Consider the following 21658-nt stretch of genomic DNA (forward strand, 5'->3'; position numbering starts at 1 on the left):
ATGGAGCCGTGGCTCAGGCCGACCCCTTCCGTCTCATCCCTAGACCATCGAGAACATCAAGGTGGGTCTGCATGAGAAGGAGCTCTGGAAGAAGTTCCACGAAGCGGGCACCGAAATGATCATCACCAAGGCGGGCAGGTCAGCGCTGGACATTTATTTGGGGGATGGGGATGACTGGTGGGAGCGATGGGAATCCCCCAGGAGCTCCTCTCGGGCTCCTGCCAAAGGAGCGCCCGGAGTTCCTTTCGCCACTTAGCCCCTTGTCCTACCACGGCTTCTGACTGGGCCGCAGAACTTCACCGGAGGATCCATCTCCTCCAGGGAGCCTCCAGACTTGGAAGGATGGGAGGGGTAGCGCTATGCAAATAAAATGCAAATAAGGATCGCGACTCCGGAGGTCCCAGTCCCTGCACTATTGGCCCCCAGGGGGGCTGCTTTGTCCTCTTCCTTTTGGGGACCTGCCTGGTTTCTCAGGATTGCATTGATTGGGGACCCGGAGATGACCCTCAACAGATGGAGGAAGGGGACTGGACCATGTTTTCCTACTTCCATAACTTTTCCTGGCAGTGGCAACCAGGAAACCTCTCATCCTTCGGGGTGCTGCTCGTCTATTGCCAGCCCCCCCACCTCAGCCAAGGGGAAGGCACCGTTGGGCCCTGCGTGTGTGTTGTTTGGGGAGCAACTCTCGGGTGGTTGCCAGAGATGATGATTTATAAAGTGGAAACATCTTTAAAATGTGCTGGTGTCTGTGGGAGAGAGTCTCGAGGAGAAGGGGAAAGGAGGGAGATGCAGACCGGGCAAGATGAGAGATTCGTTGGGGCCAGCGGGGCCAGGAGTCTCAGGTGGGGCGCGAATGGCAAGGCCAGCGGTTATCAGTGTAGGGGGATTGCTGCAGACAGAGAAGCTGGAAAGTTCAGGTGTAGGAACTGCCCTCTCCCCACTTACTCACATTTGATTCTAGTCCCTGGGGGACAGGGTAGGTGTAAAAATGTCTGTGGGCCCATAATTGGGTTTTTGAAGAAATAAGGTGGTGAAGCCTCAAGAGCCAGGATGGGGGGTCAGACCACAGTGGCTTCCAGTTCCACTCAGCTGCTTCCATCTGTGCAACCCTCAGGCAAGGTGCTTCAGGGTATCTGCCCTCTCCACATCCCCCTCTGCAAAATAATACATACAGTTGTATGTAAAGCACTTAGCCTAGCTCCTGGCACATATGAGCATGCCATACATATGAGCCAAAATTCATTGTAATTAGAGAAATGTCTGACACCCACTCAGCAGTTTTCTTCTTCTTAGAGAACTCTGCTGAACTGCTTAGAGAACGGTGAGCTGTTGAAAAGAAGCAAAAAGCTGGTAGCTTTTGCAGTGTGTAGTGAAGGGGTGCTGTGGTCCTTCTTGTCTGCTCACTGGCAGACCTTGCGAGGTTTCCTTTGTTTTGCTGGGGGTAAGTTCTGGGCACTTGGTCAGGCTCCCTGGTAGGTGGCAAGGCCACCTGGAGCCTCTATAAGGGGAAGGAGCATGGGGATGTCAGGGCCTGAATTTGCTGCATTTGGGGGCTGGGGAAGGAGGATGCATTAGGGAAACCTGGTAGAGGGTGCCACTTGGAATAGGCCTGAAGACAGTGGCCCTCAAGCCTTGCCTCTTCCTAGCTGAGTGCCCTTGGGCAGGTTTCTACACTTCCCGTGGCTCAATGGTGCTGGGGTAAACAGAGCTGGTGACTGTAGACTTACCTGCCATTCTTCTTTTCTTAGTTACTGTGAGACTCAAATGGGGGTCACGTGAGCTGTGTATGGTAAATTGTTGACTGGATTATAGGTATGAAGAGAGGGAATTTATTTATTGAAACTGCTGGGGTGGAGGGATGGAAAGAAGAAAGAGAAAGATCCAGAATTTCCCTTTTTAGGCAGCAGAAATATTCTTGTCTTTCAAAAATAAATGGTCTGCATGTTCTTTGGGTTTGCCTGGCCTCTGCCGTTTTAAACAAAAGACATTTGTGATTCTCCTCAGTGGGGTTTCCTGCATCAGTATGGGTCCTCCTCCCTCCCTCCCTCCCCCAACACACACACACACACACACACACACACACACACCCCTCCAGAGGTGACCAGCTTCAGGCGGATGTCTGTGCCTGATCCTAGTGGAGACTTAGAGATGCGCCTCAGGGAATGATGACAATAATTTTTAAATGGCTGTGATGAGGTTGACCACTTATGGTTTCATCACAGTCTTGGCCTTTCATTTCTCTGGCAGAAAGTTATTCTTGCACCAGGCCTAGTCCTTAAGAAAGTCACTAGCCTCGTCGCCCCTCTCCATGGTTCTCACAGACCCTCTTTCCTCCTGCGTTGCTGCTCACTAACTTTGGAGACCACATTCTCAGTTCTGATCCCAGTGGCCCCCTCCCCCTTCACCGCCTCCCTTCCACAGGAGGCAGCTTGCTTTGCTTGGGTTTGTGGTTCTTCAACATCCTGTGGAGTCCCAGTTCTCTTCTTTGTGTCTCTACCGGCACCCTTCCTGGAACACCTGCATTTCTCAGCAGACGGCCTGAACCCTTGTCCTGAACCTGGAATCGCAGATTCCTAGACTGCTGGTAAACTGAGGGAACATAAGGCTGACCCCAGAGAAGGGAAGGCACTTGGCTCTTATAGATAGAAGCAAAATTAAGCAGCTGCCAGGTCCACACAAGCCAAGCAGATGATACTCTACCCCCAGAAAAAAAAACCCAACTTTGAGAAATTCCCCTTAGATACAGGGCCCTCCAATATGGGGTTGTTGCTCTGCCCTAGAGACCCCCCTGGTTGGTTAGAGGCATGATACTTGCTATCTGGCTGAGGGAGAGGCAGGTCCCAAACAAGGGGAACAATGTTTCTCAAGCTAGTTTGAGTCTTTGAGTCACAAGCCTCTTGCCTATAAGCTCTTGAAGGTATGAAGGTCTGAAGGCCAAAGTAGAGGATAGTCCCCTTCATTGGATAGTGACTTCAGATTCTCAAACCATTTGATCTGGGGATTAAAATGCCAATCACATTGGGAGACATCAATTTCTGAATGCTCAGTAACCCCTGATGTCAGGTGTAAAACGGGGCCAGAATCCTCCCAGCCAGTTTCTGTCCCTTTCAGGGGCCTCTGCACCCAGAAGGCTGTTTACTGCAGAGACCAGACCCCTCCTCTGTCTACCTCCTTCACATCCCTGCCAAGCTTGAAAGATGTGAGAAACTGCATTTTCTCCCAAACATAGATAAAAGTGAGCTCCACAAAAATTTAAATATAAACCTCCCAAAAATGAAAATTTCCTAACCATTTGACTGCTCCACTCCTAGGTCATGGTTTTGCCACCAGATAAATCTCCACTATCAGCCTTCATAGCCTGTTGAGTTCAATGTTGCTTGTGTTAGTGACAGTGAATTTGCGTTTGAAAAATGAGCTACCGATGAGAACTCCTGTTGAACCTGTATTGTTTGTTATTCTGAGGCAAGGATTTGGCCCGGCTTAATCCGGGGCTTCAAAGCCAATTGCCCTTGCTCTGTATACAGAGCGTCAGAGCCCAGTGGCGTGGGTGATAAGACAAGTAAGGGTTGAAGACACTGGGAAAGTGGGTTGGGGAGAGAGTCCTTTGATCTCTTTCTAAAGTATTTTCTGAAAGCAAAAGTCTATCAGAAGGAAGTGTCTTTAAAAAAATCTGAGAAGCAACTGATCTTCCAAAACAGCATCCATTCCATATACCCTCACTCTTGCAACCCGCCCCCCTCCCCCGACCTCAGGGAAAATATTTCTTAAAAATGCTTTGAGTGAATTAGAAAATTGTGTGCGTGTTAGAGAGAGAGAGAAAATTGGGACTAAATTACAAAGCTTTGCCATTGCTCTCAGAAATCATTTGGCTCTAGAAGGTTTAGTCTCCGTACAGGCAGCACCAGCAATGCAGCCCCCACCCCTCCAGCAAACTCAGCCTTGGTGGACGGGCCTTAGCCTCTTCCCAACATACCCAGAAATCCCTCTCAAGAGTCCCAGACACTAGGGATAGAAAGAATGGTGGGGTTTTCTGGGGACCCCTGTCCTTTGCCTGCAGCCGGTTTCTTTCCGACTCTGGGATCCACGGCTGGTGTATGTATATACATGTGTGTATAGACACACACATATGATATATACATGTATAATTTTCAATGTCAATTTTGTTGAAGTGGAACTTGCCTGCATAAGTGAGCAAATCTTAATTGTACAGCTCTATACACTTCCACAAAATGAATACACTAGTACAAATCACCACCCAGATAAAGAAACACAGCAGAATCCTCTTGTGTGCCCTCCCATTCCCCACCATTCCTGTCCCCCCTCGAAGCCCCTCTCCAGACTTCTCGCCCCTTCTATTTGGTTTTGTGTCTAGTTTAAGGGAAGGCACATCTAGCTGCTCCTGGGGTTTCCAGGCCCTCACAGAAAGTCAGGCTGCAACCGGGTTGGGGACTTGGGGGTCCGGCCAAGTGGAGAGAATCTGGCTGGTTTCCTACGTCCTGCTGACTCCCTGCACCCCCATTCGGGATTGGTGGGAGACTAGTAGGTCGGGCCAGGAATTTGGCGATCGCTTTGGCCGGAGAGCCGGGAGCCCCCGCCGCTCTCTGAGACCAGCTGAACTTGCGAGTCTCCACTCAGCAACCAGCGAGCATTTGAGGGGTTGTTGCCAAAATCACAAGGTCCCGAATCCTTGCCCCGTGCCCCGCAGGCCTCCCACACGAAGAAACGTCCAAGGAAGCTTATCTTAGCAGTTCATTCTAAAACCATTTCCGAGTATGAAGTAGATAAAGGCTCCAGCCCGCATCCTTTCAGAGCCTGTTTCGTGATCAGAGGAGAAACCCCCGGCTTTCATCTCCTCCCGGGCCGGCGGGGCGGGCGGCTTGTTTATTCCCCGGCGGAGCCGTTTCCGCGTGTGCCGGGAGCGCCCCTCTGTCTGGGGGTCCAGGAGCCCCGAGGGGGCGTCAGGCGCGCGGACCGGAGGCTCGCGGGGCGCAGGCTCGACCGCGCGGGGCTTGGGGGCCGCGAGGTGTCCGGGGCGGGCGAGCCAGGGATTCGGGCCAGGCCAGCGCTGGCGGCGGGGCAGAGTGGGACACTGGCGGCTCAGAGTCCTTCCCTCCTTTCCTGCCCGCTCCCCCAGGTGTTCATTTCCCCCATTGATGTTGGTTTTCAGGTACATTTTACGTCCTAAGCCAAAGAAACAACTTGATCTCACCCCATCCTTTTCATCTGTTTCAGTAGAGAGGGTCTTTATAGTGTAGAGTCACCAGAGAGGATGGCACAGCTCCCAGACCCAGCCTGGCCTCTGTGGCAGGAGTCATGCCCACCTGATGAATGGTCCCATGCTGCGCCTGGGGCTTCAACTTTAGGGCAAGGGCAGATGCCTTCAGCTGTGGCAGGAGGCTTCTGGGGTGGGTGGAACATACACTTCCCCTTGGCACTCAGCCTTTTCCCCACAGGGTGTGCCCTTCATCCCACTGGAGCCCCCTAGGTGGGGCAGTGATAGTGCCTAGGGTCCCCAGGGCCTGTGTTCTCAGAAGCAGTCACCAAACTGGACCCTGACAGAAAAGCCGATACAGGTTCTCATGAAAGCAGTGGAGTTCACTGAGCCTGAGTAGTTCAGCCTGGAGCAGCGTCCCCTTTCAGACCAGATATCCCATCCCCCGCCCCTGCATCCAAGGGCAGCTGCCCTAGGAAGGGGGGGATTGGTAGGCAGGGGAGGCAGAAGCTAGGAGATACCTTCCTTCCCTGCCCCAACTCTTGGCAAAACCTCCCTGAAGGTGTTTTCGGTCAGGAATCCAGTCTTTAGTCAGCTTCTGGGTGAAACCAAATCCTAGGACACCAGCTCCGTGCCTTGGGGAGCTGAGCACAGGCTACTTACAGGCCTTCTAAAAAGCATTTAGTGGATCTTAGCCTGGCTTCCTGAGCTGCTGAGATGAAGTGTAGTAAGGAGTAGGAGAAGGGGAAGGCCAGGGTCTTCATCCCCCTCTCAGCCTAGGTTATGAAGACTGTCAAAGTGGCAGCGGGACATTTTTTCCTGGACCCCTTTGTGGATACTGGCCTGGGGGGAAGCCATGTCTGCCTTCTGCTGTTGCCACCTGGAGTGATTACAGGAGAAACAGACTAAGCGCAGGGCACTGGTGCCAGGTCAGCCCCAAGGGCAACCAGGGCTGCCCCATTTTGTGGCAGTTCCTGTAGCAGTTACAAAATGGTGACCTGGAGGGGGACAGGATTCTTGGCCTTTCCCCGGGGAGCAGGGGAAGTGAGGCAGCTGATGCCTTCCCTGCTTCAGCTTTAGGCCTATCAGGGGAGAGGCTGGGCCAGGAAAGAAGGTGGTGCAGGCTCCAGCTGTGCCCCCAGGCCGGGCAGGGGCTGGTAAGCAGCAGGCAGGATTGGGTTCCTGAGCCCTCTCACTTCCCCCATTCCTGGAGAGGGGGTGGGGTGGACATTTGAAAATGCTTTCAATTGACATCTGAGACAAATTCTTCCACACGGTTTATAAGTCCCTAGACTTGCAGCTAGAACTTCCCTCCTCCCTCCAGGCACGCACACATGCACACATGCGCACTCCACCGTGTACTCAAGTACGTGCCCTTGAGCGTACACATGGCCACATACCTCCCACATCCCTGGCCCATTGCAGTGCTCTCCCGGGCCTTGCCTCCTGCAAGAGAGAGGGTGAACAGGCTGGGGCTGGGCCAGGGGTAGAACTGAACCTTCCACCTCAGGGTCCTGGCCTGGGCTTGCTGTAGGGTCTGCCTGCTTGTAAAGGCCTTGATCCCTTCTGGAAACCCTGGTAAACTGGTACCCATGTTGACAAAACGGGGGTCTGAGGTGTCTAGGACAGCTTCTCTTGAGGTTCCCCTTATGGTCTCTTAGTGAGGCTTTCCTTCAGTGGACTGGTTGGGCACTTTCCCAACTCAGGGGATTTGGTTCCTGATGTCCTTACTGTCTTCAGTTAGGTTTGGATCCTGCCTCTCTCTTGGGGAAACATCTTTGTGGGAGATCAGCTAGGAGGGGGTGGGGGTGTCTGAAGAGGATTGTGGTAAAGTTCTGTCTGCTCCCTCTGGAGAAGTCCAGTGTCAGGGACTCGATGACTAAGGGGCAGAACTCTGCCCCTGCAGGTATGTGTATATGCTATTGTACCTGTGTGTGTGTTGAGGGGTCTGGGGAAGCCTGTCTCTAGAATATTCACTGAGCCTCAGGGTCCTGGATAGTCTTAGCATGAGCTGTAGAAACTGGAAAACTTCCTGGTTTTTTGGTGAGTCCTTTTTCACAGAGGTAAGTCATCCACTGGTTTGAGGAGGGAGGAATGCAGTGGGAGTCAGTGGTAATAGTCGCAAATGGACTCAGTTAATCCACAGACCAACCTATGAGATAGGTAGTAATATCCCCATTTTAGAGATAAGGAAACCAAGGCACAGAGAATGAGATCCAAGCAAGTTGCCTAATGCCTCAAAACTTGTCAGGGGTGGGCCAGGCTGGTGGACCATGGCAGAGTGGTTCTAGAATCCATGCTTTTCTCCATGAGGCTCCTGAACTGACTTCACCTGGTACCCAGTTAGTATACACAAGCCCAGGCAAGGTCTTCATATGGCTAAACACCTCTGCTAAACACACCAAAAGAATCCAAAGACCTAGCAACACTTTCTTGTTTTTCTGTGAGTTGGTTCCAGGCCTGAGGGTTTCCACAGAGACAAGGCCCAGAGGAGATACCCCATTGATTACAGAAGCAACCGACAGGGCTTTGAAGTCTTTTGCTCTGACCCCCTGTAATGGCAGCCCAGAACTTTAGCTGTGTAGGGACTGGCAAAGGGCAGGAGGGAAATTAAGCAGCCAGGTTGGTGTTGACATCCTCTCTCATGATCCTGGAACTTTCTATGCTTTAGCTGCTTACAACCAGTTGCCCTAAATGTTAGGGGATTGTTGGGGAGAGGGAATTGCATTGGGGAAGCCATGTAAACCCTCTTTCTAGACATGCAGACCAGATGAAGCTATCTGGACCCAGAGAGAACGGCTAGTGCAAACTTTCCCTTGTGTAGGGGGAGGCTGAGGCAAGGTCACACAGTTCTGATCAGGGCCGGTGTCTCTTAAGGCCTTCTGTTCCCTCCCCCCTGGGTGGCATCTCTCTTGATGCTCTGTCTATGCCTCTGCCTCACACCTTGGCTTCCCCTAGGAGGATGTTTCCCAGCTACAAGGTAAAAGTCACAGGCATGAACCCTAAGACCAAGTACATCCTGCTGATTGACATCGTCCCTGCGGATGACCACCGCTACAAGTTCTGTGACAACAAATGGTAAGAACCTGGGACCCTCACATCACCTGCCTTCTCTGAACTGCTCTGTCCACTCACCACACCCATCTGCACCTGATGTTTGGTCCAGGGACTCACCAGTTAGTTCATATGATTGCCCAGATCCGCAGTCTTGGGAGCTGAGCCTGCAGAGGCTGCAGGGTCGGCCAATGTCTGCACACCCGCTACAGCTGAAAGTGAGCTGCAGGGTTTGAGTGTTTAGTGGATTTCGAGGCTGTTCTCTCCCTACAGCCATGGGCAAACAAGATTGGTGACTACGCTGTGGGATGACAGATGAACACGAACACTGGATGAATTTAGGCTCTGGTAGTGCTGCACTGGGGAGGAGGATGGGAGCTGTTTGCTTGAGGGACTTTGATATTGGATGGTTAGACATCCAATGACATCTCTCTGCTGCTCTTCCACTTAGTTCCTCATTGTCTGGCTATGAGCCCTCCCTTTAAGCTGTCGATCCAGGGTGAGTGGCAGCTACCTGATGGTTGGATGATGGGACCCTCTGGCAAGAGGCTGGGGGGAACAAGTGGGCTGTAAGGCAAAACAGGGGCTGGGTAAGTAAACACTAGGCTACTTTTCCTAAGGTCACCTTCTTAGTACCCTGTCTGCCCCCAGAGCCCAGGACAACGCTCAAGGAGAAAGAGGGATTGACTGAATTAGTAGCTAGCCAGGATGTGGGCTTCACCGTAGGCTGGTAGTGGGGCCAGCAGAGACCTGGCTGAGGAGGCTGGATTCGGTGACCAGGTCTTGCCAAGGGCCATGTTTCTATTTCTTCTCTCTTTGGGTTGGATTATCATTCAGAGCAAGCTCTGGCTGAGGGGAGGTTTACCAATTAATTTCCTTGGGGGTGAGCACTCTTTTGGGGACAAGCAGTTTGAAAGTTGTCTAGGTCTTCTGAGAAGCTCCCTCCAAATAATATAATTTATAACATTTTAAAGTTGCAACTGTAATACATACACAGAGGTGCCTAAATCGCCCCACAATATATTTGTGATTAGCCCCATTCTTTGAAGTAAATAATCACATTTGTCTGTACCCTCCCTTTCTCTTTCTACTGCAGTAAAATAAAAGAGGTTCATAATTGCTCCTCCTCCTCAGCACTCTCTCCTTTGACCCACACTCCTACTCACAAAGTCCGAAATTGAGAGTATAAGACTAGCAGTGATTTCTTTCCCCCTCAAGTCTATGGGGATTTGCTCTAACAGGGGACAGGGAATCTGGGCTTTTCCAGACCCCAGAGTAATCAACTGCTGTAATCATCTGTTCTGTTGGCAGGATGGTGGCCGGGAAGGCTGAGCCCGCCATGCCAGGAAGGCTCTATGTCCACCCCGATTCTCCTGCCACCGGGGCCCACTGGATGCGGCAGCTAGTCTCTTTCCAGAAGCTGAAACTCACAAACAACCACCTGGACCCCTTCGGTCATGTAAGAAAGAGACTGCCTGGCCTTGAGAGCCAGTCCTTGAGCAGTGCTGGGGGTGGGCTAGGTAGGGATGGAGCTCTAGAGAATCCACTCTGGGGATCCAGCTCCAGGCTTTGGCACTTGCCGGGCCAGTTGGAGGAAGGAGCCCAGAGTCTGAGTCCCTCTGATGTACATCCTTCCCCTCCCACTTGCTAACTGGGTAACTTTGGGCAAGTTTTTGAGCCTTAGTTTCCTTATCTAGAAACCTTTTGTGGTTGCGAGAATTAACTGAGAGAATATGCATGAGGCACCTTGCACATGGGAGGCTCTAAATGTGGCAGCTATGACAAGGACAGTGATGCTGGATCAAATCTTTCAGCTTCAGGTTCCCCAAATTTGGCCTTGCTGGAGCATAAGGCAAGTTAACTTTCTTGGGAAAGAGTCACTATGAGTTCCAAAGCCTCTCTCTGGAGCATGCCGTCTGCCTGGCCTGGCAGCCCCTGCCCTCTGGAAGGGAAGGCCTCACTCTGGCTCGGATGGCAGCTCCTTCCTGGCCTTGCCTCGGACCTGGTTCTTGCCAGAGAGACTCTGAAGCCCCAGGGATGCTGCTGCTGACGCCCCATCCGGGCTGCTGAGACTCATTCTTTCCCCATCTGATTCTGGCAGGCCCACAAAAAGCGTTTTATGTGGAAATTTTTAGCTCAAGTGTGTGGTAAACTGAAGCCTGGGGACCTGGTATTATCTGCCAGGGCACAGGCCCTGCCCTTCTCCATTCCCCCTCGGTACCCTGGAAGTACAGGATGGGGTGGGGTGGAGCATGGGTGCGGTAGAGGCTGCTAGATGCAGTTGCCCAGGCCATACATGTAACATTCAGAGTGTGGATGGTGGTAGGGGAAGCAGGGATGAGGGGTGTGCAGGTATGTGCCTTTTTTTATATCTAAGTTCCATTTCTGGGGAGTTGTATGCAAATCAGAATTCTGTGAATCATAGTTCCTCATGGAAAATGCCAGCAATGGGTCATTTCTGATTGATTGGTATATAACTGACAGGCAGCTCTTAGTTCTAATTTTCTCAGAGTCTGTTTAGTTTTTTTCTCAGTTGGTGATCTATAAACAAGCAAGTAGGAGAATACTTAATTAATGTAATTAACCCCTGAGTTTTCCATCTTGCGAGCAGCACAGGCTTTCCCATGCAAGGCAGGCTGATGCTGTGGGCGAGGGGTGGCAGAAATGTGCAGCCAACCTCTCATGGGGGCAGAGATAAGCCACTGATCTAATGGGAAGGGTTGGCCAAGCACCCACTGCCCTTTTAGTCGAGGGGCAGAAGGGCCTTCTGGGTCTTACCGGGCACTATCCTGGCCAAGACTTTGCTCCCAGTTGACCCCTACCTGGCCTCCTCTGCTTGCCCAGGCCATGGCACTAACCTGGAAAGGTTAGTGAAAGCCTCTGTGCTGGGAGTTGGGGAGCTTAGCTGGCGGGCAGGTCTCTGCCCCCAAATGTGCATGTGGACCCCATGGGACAGACCACTGGGGGGAGCACAGAGCTTGGCAAGAGCTAGATGTTTCGGTGAGTGGCCAAAAGTACCCAGGCATCAAAGTTCTGGTGAGAATTTCAGATGCACAGCTTGCTATCATGGTTCCCAACTGCAGGGGTGCCTCAGATGACTCTTCTACCTTTACCCCACCCCTGCCACCCCAGCAGAAAGTGGCAGGGGTGGGACTCAAGTGGTTGAAAATCTGGGCTTTTTAAAGTGGGAGAGAGGCTTTCATAGCCCAGCAGTAGATTTTCCCAGCCTGGCTTGCCTCCTTGGTGGCTCTACTGGAGTCCATGAAGGGTTTGCAATAATCCTGCATATGGTCTTGAGTCTGAGCAAGTTGGGCTGCTTGATGGGCTGGTGACATGGGGGTTGCCCCTGGCTACACTTGCCGTGCCTGCCAAGAACTCATGTCTCCTTGGCAATAGGGATACTCCTGACACAAATGCAGCTTTCTCCAGAGGGTTGGGATGCAGAGCATCTTCCTTCTCCCCATTCCCGCACCTACCCAGCACAGGCAGCTTATTGGTCACAGCACCCTGAGTACAGTGGCAGGACTCAGGGATGATGTGATTGTTTCAGGGGCTGGGAGTAAAGGAGCCGTGCTTGAACCCACACCTTCTCTTCCCTGTCCAGCATTCTTTTGGCTTGTCCACCTGTCTTTCTACACCCAAGGCTTGAGCTGGCATATCTTCAGCTATTTGGAGCATCACTGGAGAGGGAACAGCTTCTGATTGTGCAGGCGAGGGCTGTGGAGATGAGCTAAATATTCCTAGATAAGCCACGTGGACCATGGCTTTCTGCTCATTGGCCTGCACCAGTGGGAGTGCTGAGCCCTTCATCACCCTGTTTGGCTTCTCAGTGCAGGCACCTGGGAAAGAGCCATCTCATATACTATGAATTTGCCCCAAACAAGCCCTTCATTCTGTGCTGCTCTCCTCCAGTTTCAGTTTTCCCTAAAATCTCCTAGGCGTTGAGGACCTTTCTCAGCCAAATGAGCTTTGGACTTTTCCCTCAGGTCTCATAGTATCTCAGGGATTTTAACTGAGATTTTGCAGCCTAGGGTCCCGGGGAGAGCTTGGGCTTGGCAGCCTGTCCTACATACAGGGAACAGGGACCCCTCAGACCACATGGCCACATGTTTTGGCACAGGGTTCTGACTAGAAAACTCTTTGTGGGCTTTTGCTGTAGTCAAGGAAGGCCTCTGTTCCTTCCTGGGGCAGGTTCAGGGATGATGACCGGTTTCTGGGAGTAAGCGCAAGCAGGGACAGAAAGGATCCTGGGGGCTGGGTGCTAGGACTGAGCTGCTGCCTTAGGGCCCGATTCAGTTCCACTTCTGTTCTGCTGGCTGTAGAGACTGCCTGTCCCTTGCTGCCTACCTGCCATCCCCTTCCATCCATAGCAGGGTCCTGGGCCAGGTAACCATGAAATGGAAAGAGAAGCTGCTTCAGAAAGTTGAGGCAGGCTTCACTGAGACAGGGCCTGCATCCTGCAGCAGCACATGGAGATGGCTGGGACTTACTTTTCTCCTGATCTGGAGGCAGGGAGCCGATGGCTGCAGTGGTGTGTGTGTGTGTGTGTGTGTGTGTGTGTGTGTGTGTGAGACAGAGAGAGAGAGACAGAGAGAGAAGGAATGGCCTTCACCACCTCTTATGTCCCAGGATTCCCAGATTGCTGAGGAGGAAGACCAGCAAATGATTTCTGACACAGAAAGTCTAATGGTTCCAGAGGCCAAGTTAGCTCCAGGCTGGGGTGTAGGCTGCAGCTTCTTGGTCACAAAGTGGCGCATGCACTTGTCCCCTCTGTATGCTAGTTTCTCCTCTGGCCACATGGCTCTTCACCTAGTTAGTTACTCCTGAGCCTTGGGATCCAAGCTCAAATGCCACCTCTTCAGAGAGATGGTTCAGGGTCCCCACTCTGGCTCTCAGAGTGCCACGCACCTTTCTGTCCTAGTACTTACCACACTAAGAGTTTTATACTTATTTATCAAGTTTATTTCTGCGTAGGAAATACAGTCACATGGCTTAAAAATCAATCAATGAATGAATAAAAATGTCTGTAATGAACCATTTTTCTCCTCTTGGCTCCCTATCCGCCCAGTTTCTTTCAATCCCTGCCACCCATAACCATTGTTCCTAATTTCTTTGTGGCATTTCTTTTTGCATATACAAGCAAAATACAGAATCTCAAATCCTTTCTTTTGTACACAAAAGGTAGCATACTATAAACACTTTTTGCACCTTGCGTTGTAAACAGTATAAAATGGAGATCATTCCGTTCGTATAGAGCTTCCTTTTTCCTTTTTTTAACAGCTGCATAGAATTTCAGTGCGCATTTCTTTCATAAATTATGTAGCCAGCCCTTACTGAAGAAATTAAGAGGCCTATTTTTCTTCTTTTATCTATGTATCTTTAAATTTTCTTGTGTTTATTATTTATTTTAGAGAGGTAGAGAGACAGAGTGCAAACGGGGAAGTGGCAGAGAGAGAGAGGGAAACACAGAATATGAAGCAGGTTCCAGGTTCTGAGCTGTCAGCACAGAGCCCTACACAGGGCTCGAACCCACAAACGTCGAGATCATGACCTGAGCCGAAGTCAGATGCTCAACTAACTGAACCACCCAGGCGCCCCTATTTTTGCACTTTTAATTAAATTTCTACATATATCATTTTACACGTGTGTCAAGTATATCTGTGTGATAAGCTGCTTGGTCAGAAGGTATTTGGATTTGTAATTCATAGTTTCACCCTACATCAGGGTTTTAACTGATGTATAATTCCCACCATTGCTGTAGCCTCACCAACAGGGTGGGAGAGCAAAGTTTTAGACTTTTGCCAGTCTGATGGGTAAAATATAGATACTGGTTGTAGTTTCAATTTGTATTTCCTTTATTATGACTAAGGTCAGGCATCTTTTTTCCCTTTCTGTGAACGTCTGTCTCTATCCTTTGGTCATTTTTTCTCTCAGATTTTTGAACATTTATTAATTCTAGAAGGGTTTATAAATTAGGAGAATTTAGCTTTTATATGTGTTAGGAGTTGCTCGGATGTTTCCCCACTTTGTCATTTGCCTTTTGATTTTACCTATAGTGGTGTTCCCACACAGAAGTTTTTGACTGAATGTATTGCTCTATCCTTATGGATTCTGGATTTTGACTAGTTTAAAGCCCTTATCCACTCCGTACTTGTAAGGAAAATTTCTTGTGTTTTCTTCTAGTATTTTATGGATTTATTTTTACATTTAAACCATTGATCCTTTTGGAATTTTTTCTGGCATTCGATATGAGGTGTGAATCCAACTTTTCTTTTTTTCTAAAGAGCCATCCAGTTGTCCCGACACCAGCAATTGACTGTTTCTCTTTCCTACTTGGCTTAGGATGCCTTATTTCTGTGCACTAAATCCCCATATGAATTTGTGTCTGTTCATGTGCCAGTGCCTTAACTGTTGAGACTTCATGATAGGTTTTAGTGTCTGGCAGAGCTGGTCCCCCACTGCTGTTTTTTTTTTTTTTTTTTTCAGCGTTTTCTTGGCTACTCTTATCTATTTTTTTCATATGAACTTTAGAATCAGCTTATATTGTTGATAAACTTATTTGTATTTTTATTAGAATTGCTTGAAATTATAATTTTACTTAGGGAGGATTAATAGGAATACCCTTCTCTTGGTTGAAGTCTTCTTTTTTGTCTTTCCAAAGTATATTCAAGTTTTCTTCATAAGGTCCCACACGTTTTCTGTTAGGTATTTCATCTTGTTCATTATTATTATAAATGCAGTCTTCCTTCCAGTACATTTTCTCACTACTTACTTTTGCTTGGTTTTTGGATTACTGTGTGACTTCCCCACCAGATAGGAAACCATAAGGTTTTTGTTTGCTTGCTTGCTTTTGGTTTATTTATTTATTTATTTATTTATTAAAAAAAATATATTTTTAGTGTTTGTTTATTTTTGAAAGAGTGAGACAGAGCATGAGCGGGGGAGAGGCAGGGAGAGAGGGAGACAGAATCCAAAGCAGGCTCCAGGCTCTGAGCTGTCAGCACAGAGCCCAACAGGGGCCTGGAACCCACAAACCATGAGATCATGATTGGAGCCGAAGTCAGATGCTTAACCGACTGAGCCACCTAGGCACCCCAGAAACCATAAGGTTAAATCACCATTGTATCCTAGTGCCTGTTACTGTGTCTGGAACAGTGGATGCTGGTAAGCAGTAAGTGAATGAGTGAACCGGATGAAGGGGGTGGTATTTGGTGTTTAGACAGAGAAGGCATGTCCTCCACCAGGGGCTGACATCCCTCCAAAGCTTATGCTGTCAACTTGTCAGTAGGGACTCAGAGCTACTGATCTCCCTCTTTTCCTCTTTTTCTCCCACATTTGCTGAGCCCTGACAACGTGTCGAGCCCTTGCTGGATGTGTTGGGAGATACAGATGCCCCATACACTCCAGATCAGGCCTGGTGCCCCTGGCCAGGTACACATATGAGCTCAGGCTCAGAAATTAGTATCAATTCTAGCTCTGCCTCCCACTGGCTGTCTGAGGTTGGGAAAATTCCTTCACCTCCCTGAGCCACAGTCAGTGGGTCTAATAATAATGCTTACTTTACAGAGATGTCATAAAGAGTAATTACATGATGTGTGTAGGTTCCTCGGCACAGGGCCTGGCACCTAGGCTATGCTCCATAAACACTGGCTGCTAGTGCAGAGACTGTGGGAGAAGGCAGAGGGTTTCTGGAACCCTGAGTTGCTGCCCTGGGGGTGAGACCTAAGGCATATCAGTTGGCTAACTCAGTTCTAGTTTAGATATTCTTTCAGCCAATCACTTACCTTTCTGGGTCTCTGTTTTTTTTCTTCTTTAAAAAAGATGTTTTTTTAACATGTATTCAGTTTTGAGAGACAGAACTCTCTCAGAGAGAGAGGTAGACACAATCCGAAGCAGGCTCCAGGCTCTGAGCTGTCAACACAGAGCCCGATGTGGAGCTCAAACCTACAAACTGTGAGATCACGACCTGAGCCTAAGTTGGACGCTTAACTTACTGAGCCACCCAGGTGCTCCTCTTCTTTTTATGCAAGCTGTAGATCCTGTCTCTGTCCTTCCCTCTTTGCAGGACTGGAGAGTGTAAGAAGGAGGATGGAGAAGGTAGTCTTAGAAAGTAAAACTATGATGCAGGGGAAAATCTGGTTTTAATAGATGACAAAATGGACATTAGCCACACTTGTATGGCTAGCATTCAGATACACTGCATTCTGTGATGGACAACAGGGCCTGGTGAGTCCTCATCTCGTACGGTGTTTGGTTGACACTTTGTTATTTGTTACTGAATATGTTGTTGAGAGCAGTGTGTGCTCTCTCGAAGGTCGTCTGGAATCTTCTCAGGATTCTGTCTCCAACCAGCTATGTGTTCTTGGGCAAGTCACGTTCCCACTACGAGCCTCCTGTTCCTCATCTGTAAATTAGGAGGTTGGACTAGAATGATTTCTAAGGTCTGCCTCTCCATGCCCTAATGTTCTGTGATTCTAATGCAGATAAATCTGGACCTCATTGGCCAAGCACGCTATGGAGATCTCTCGAGGAGATGGATGTTTGGCACTATCACAGTTGTTAAAATAGAACAGGCTTCTGAATTGTAGCCAGAACATAATGAATCCCATTTCTGTAAAACAATAACGGGACCAGTCATGTAGTGGGGTTTGTGGATGTGGCTGGTCCATTTGGCCCAGCATCCTCTGCCACAAATATAAATGTGAGACTCTGGCAAAAGAGATTAATGTGGCGCCTGGGGAACTTCCGAGTAAAGCCAGGTGTGAGTCACGGAGTTGGTTTCACATTCTCCTGGGCTGTTGGGGCTGAGGCTCCACTTTATATTTGCACTGGTTCAATGAGGGGACTTTCTTCCAGACACCTGTCCAGGTTCCAGACTGTCCAAGTTAGAAGGGGTGTTTGGGACCACTTCTTAGGTGAAGGCCTCACTTTATAGATAGGGACTGGAGGGGAAGAGCTTGCTCAAGACTTATCACTGGTGAACAGAAATCCATAGAAGCTTCTGGACGCTTCTTGACTTCTCTGTGTCTGGGATTGCACCCCCCTAGTGGCTCCTTCCTGCCCCTGCAGGCAGTTTCTCTCTTCCCAGTTTTCCCTGCCAGCCAGTCTGGTTCCCTCCCCTAAAAGGTGTGTTTGGCAATCTCTCCACCTCAGTCAATAGAGGACCTTGTCTGATAGGCTGAGTTTGGCTTTTAACCCAAGGGGCAAGAGGGAACCCCATTATAGATATAAGACATTTATTGAGCTCTAAATGCTGGCAGGAACTGGGGGAGGGGAACATGGGAGGCAAGAGGAGAAACTACAAAAGGTGCCACTCTCAAGCAGTGTGCAGTGTTCCTGGGTGAACTGGAAGGTTCTAATCAGGGGAGTGACCTGATCTGATGCGTGGCATGTGAAGATGGAGAGGAAATAGATATAGACAGGGAAGAGGTGGTCCCAAACCTGGAGAGAGATGGTGGGCCTGAATCAAGGGTGTGTGGGGTAATGGAGAGGTTTTTATCCTGCAGATGGAGTCACAGGACTTGGTCATTGACTGGACCTGGAGGTGAGTGACAGTGAGGAGCAGGGGAGTTGATAATACCCAGGACTCTGGCTGGACTAACACAGCCTGTGACTGCCCAGTTGGCAGAGGAGCAGGGTGGATGCTGTCATTGGTCTGAAGGTGTCCTGAAGGGATAGCCCAGCCTCACCATGCAGATGCCTGCATCTGCCTTGGGTCTGTTAGTCCAGTGTCTGTGCTCTCCCCGCCCTAGGAGAGCCAGCGTGGCCAGGGAACTGCAGTGTGCAAGTGCTCATGGGGAGGTTGTCTGCACACATGTTTAATCACTGTGTTTCACCTGAAAAATGCCCCAGAGGTTACCTTGTCTCTAGTGAGCAAAGAAAGACAGGAGAGGAAGGGACAGAGAGCTTGTGATCATGGCCCAAGTCTCCCCAGTCCTGTAACCCTGCCTTGTACTTACTAGTTCCTGTTTTGGGGTAAAGGAGCCTAGAGGTACAAAAGGAGTAAAAGATCTGGCCCTTTCTCTTGAGGGGTTTATAGTTTAATTGAAGGGACAAGAAGAAATAGGAGGCCACTAGGAAGCAACACAACAGCCAGGCAGACAGTGCACAGGGAGGAGGTTTCAGTCAGCATCAGGAGTTCAGAACAGGACCTAGTAATCTGGGAAGGCTTCCCAGAAGAGTTAGGCCTTGAGATGATTGCCCTAGAAGGTGAGAGAGAATGGGAAAGGAAAATTGAGCAGAAGGAACTTCATGTGAAAAGGCCCAGAGGTGGGAATCTGGGGACTTCTGGATGCATCCAGGCCACCTCCCAGGTATTTAGTTCTGGGAACTTAGGTCCTTTGTGGACTCCTGCAGCTGGGAGCAGTGCAGGTTGACAGAGTAACCCAAAGGGACTGGGAGGTGTTTCCCAAGTTCCAGCCCCTCTCCCCAGCCTCCTAGAAACGGATGTCCATTGAGGTTTCTCAAGGGAGAACTTGTGTCCACCCTGAGTTGTTGTTGTTGTTGTTGTTTTTTTAATCTGGCTGGCTCCCGGTTGAGCAGTGGGTCCCCAGCTGCAGGACGTGGCTTGAGGTTTGGAGTGCTCTATACCTGCCCTGAGAAAGTCCAGAAGTTTGTCACTGGGGTTTAGTGGGGCACAACCAGTGCAGAAGGCAGAAAAGCAAGCTCCTACTGGATGAAGCTACCAGGCCAAACTGAGGAGCCCAGGGAAAGCCAGAGGCCACAGCCCAGCTCCTGACCCACCTACTTCCTCAGCTGAGCCTGCCCTCTGGGCTGTCTCTGTCCCCAGCATGTGCTGAAAGTGGAGCCTTCCCAGACTAAGACTTCTGCCTTGGTTTTCCATGGAAGAGCCTGGCTCTGGCCTTTCTTTTGGCAGTCTGGTCTCTCAGAGGTTTAATCTTGCAACAAGCTTCAGCATCAGGCCTGTCACTGGGAATGGGGAAAGGTGGGAGCCAGCAGGGCTAGCCCAGGAAGGGGCACTCCTGGAAGGAAAGGAAGGAAAGAAAGGAGGTGAGAGAGTAATGGGGCCAGAGGGCCGGCCTTGCCCAGCCAGGATAGGAGCCAAAGGGTTAACAAAAGCAGCGGTGCTGATAAAATGCCCCAAATTCCTGGTCCTGCCTCCAATGGGGAGGGCGTCTGGCAAATGTCAACGATAAAAAATACATTTTAATGGCACATGATTCAGCCGCTACCGTGGGGCACAGCTGAATGAAGCAGGTTTGGAGCAGCAACTACTGTGTGTTACTCCTGGGGCTCTGGGGCCAAGCCTCCTGGGCTCTTCGTGTCTGGTAGGGTGGCCCTCCTCCCCAGTCCCAGGCATCCTCAAGGGCCAGTAGGTTCCTGGGGCCTCCGGCCTTCTCTGGTATTATTTCTGGAACTTTGCTGTCTCCTACCTCAGCACCTGGAATTCTAGCCCATGATGGAGCTTCTCTCCAGGCTGTGAGGTGTCTTGGGCAGGTCTGAGGGCAGGATGCAGCTGGGTTTCCCCGGCATCCCTTCCACAGGCCTCTGCAAATGTTGAGACAGATGGAAAAGAGTCAGAGTGGGACTCTTTCCTCTGCTCCTCCGCCATTCTGCACACCCAGTCAGGTATCTATAAGAAAGGCCAGTCACATGATGGGGAGTGGGGAGGAGCAGGAGAGGTGGGAGAAGAATGAGAGGATCTGGGTAAAGAGTCAATTGAAGCAGGAAACCTGAGGGGTAAGTTATATATTAGGATTCCATTTTACAAATATGAAAGCTGGGGCTCAGAGAAGTCCAGTGATTTGCCTGAGGTCACACAGCAAGTCAGTGGCACCCTGGGACTTTGCCTACGGCTTGGAATTCCACCTGCTACAATATACTGAGGTCACTTGAGCTTTTAAATGTTTGGTTCTCCATTACTGCAGTAAAACAATCTATGCCATTAGGAAGGCCAGGTTTTGGTTCCAGAGCAGAGAGGCTGAGTGGGGACGATGGGGGCTGAACTGGCGCTCGGGGACCTGGTTCTTCACTTGGGAGCATTAGTACCTTTCTGGCCGTAGTCAGGCCCTGGAGCCTGGGCTTTTAGGAGAATGAAAGCTAGCCCAAGGCCAGCTGACTGAGACCACGGTGGGGACCTGGAGCTCAGAAAGAGACACTTCTCTTCCAGATCATCCTCAATTCCATGCACAAGTACCAGCCACGGCTACACATCGTGAAGGCTGATGAGAACAATGCTTTTGGCTCCAAAAACACAGCCTTCTGCACCCATGTGTTCCCAGAGACTTCCTTCATCTCTGTGACCTCCTACCAGAATCACAAGGTACGGCCACCCCCATGGCCCCCACTGCTGATGCTGCCTGGCATTTCTGTGCTACTACAGAAAGACAGGAAGTGACGTCCCCATGCAGTGTGGCTGAGACGCCCCAGACATCTATATTGTCCCTCAGAGCAGTGAGAAATTGGATGATGAGCAGGAAAGTAGACCAGACCCCTAAATCTTCAGTGCAAAGTAATTACAGAGAATGGACCAAGTTGGCAACTGTAGAAGCCAAGAGCATGGATCTTGCCCTGTGGCTTGAGTGTTAGTTAGCCATTTTGTTCTACAAACTTCTCCCTGGTGGGATTTAAAAGTTGATTCTGGCCTGTCAAGGAAGGGGAGAGAATGGGGAAAGGAGCCCAGGGTACTGTCAGCTGTAGAAGAGCCAGGACTGAGCCTTCTGGAGGCCATTCCCAGGCTGCAGTCAGAGAGGTCCACCTCCCACCCTACACCCCCTTCCATAGCCTGACCGTCCCAAACTGCCTCCAGACCCCTACATGGGCTGCTGTCCCCTGTCTCTCTGCCTTTGCCCATGCAACCCTTCTTGGGGCTCTTTTCACATCATGCATATTGGGACTTGCAAGGTGGGCTGGGGATACTGGGGAAGGGCCATAGGCTGTGGCAAATTTTAGGCAGAACATTGACAGTCAGATTTGTATGGTCACTTGGAAGCTGAGGCGGCAGTTGCACTGGACAAGGGTGACACAGATGGGAAGCTGTTCCAGGCACAGTGGGACAGGAGGACAGGAGACAGAATCAGAAGGTCTGCAGTTAGTAGAATGGATGAAAGCTAGCGAGGAGCCAGATGTGAACAGTGAGGCCAAGGAGGACCCAGCAAGACTGCAGCTGGTCTTGGGCTTGGGTGTGCAACTTACCCAGGCTCTGAATGTGCCTGGGGCAGTGGGGGAGGGCCCAAAGCCAGCCCAGCCCTCTACGCCAGCGATTCTGTGTGTCCTCTCCTGACAGATCACACAGCTGAAAATTGAGAACAACCCTTTTGCCAAGGGATTCCGGGGCAGTGACGACAGCGACCTGCGTGTGGCCCGACTACAGAGGTGGGGCTGCCAGGCCTGGGGGTAGGGAGGGCAGGCCGGCTGGGTTCAGGCACACAG

The 21658-nt window shown here is 50.4% G+C and overlaps 1 protein-coding gene across 2 annotated transcripts in view; it reads left to right on the plus strand.

Annotated features, from left to right (window-relative positions):
- Positions 1-21658, plus strand: part of TBX4 (T-box transcription factor 4) — a 31842-nt gene that overhangs the window by 5157 nt on the left and 5027 nt on the right. For both annotated transcript variants that reach the window (XM_025916422.2, XM_025916414.2), the window contains exons 3-7: positions 44-138; positions 8171-8290; positions 9578-9725; positions 20397-20549; positions 21513-21601. In XM_025916422.2, coding sequence (XP_025772207.1) covers positions 44-138; positions 8171-8290; positions 9578-9725; positions 20397-20549; positions 21513-21601 — 605 coding nt within the window. The remainder of the gene's footprint in view (positions 1-43; positions 139-8170; positions 8291-9577; positions 9726-20396; positions 20550-21512; positions 21602-21658) is intronic.

The sequence above is a fragment of the Puma concolor genome, chromosome E1, assembly GCF_028749965.1.
Source record: "Puma concolor isolate L17-30 chromosome E1, mPumCon1.1.hap2, whole genome shotgun sequence".
In the NCBI taxonomy this organism is placed as follows: Eukaryota; Metazoa; Chordata; class Mammalia; order Carnivora; family Felidae; genus Puma; species Puma concolor.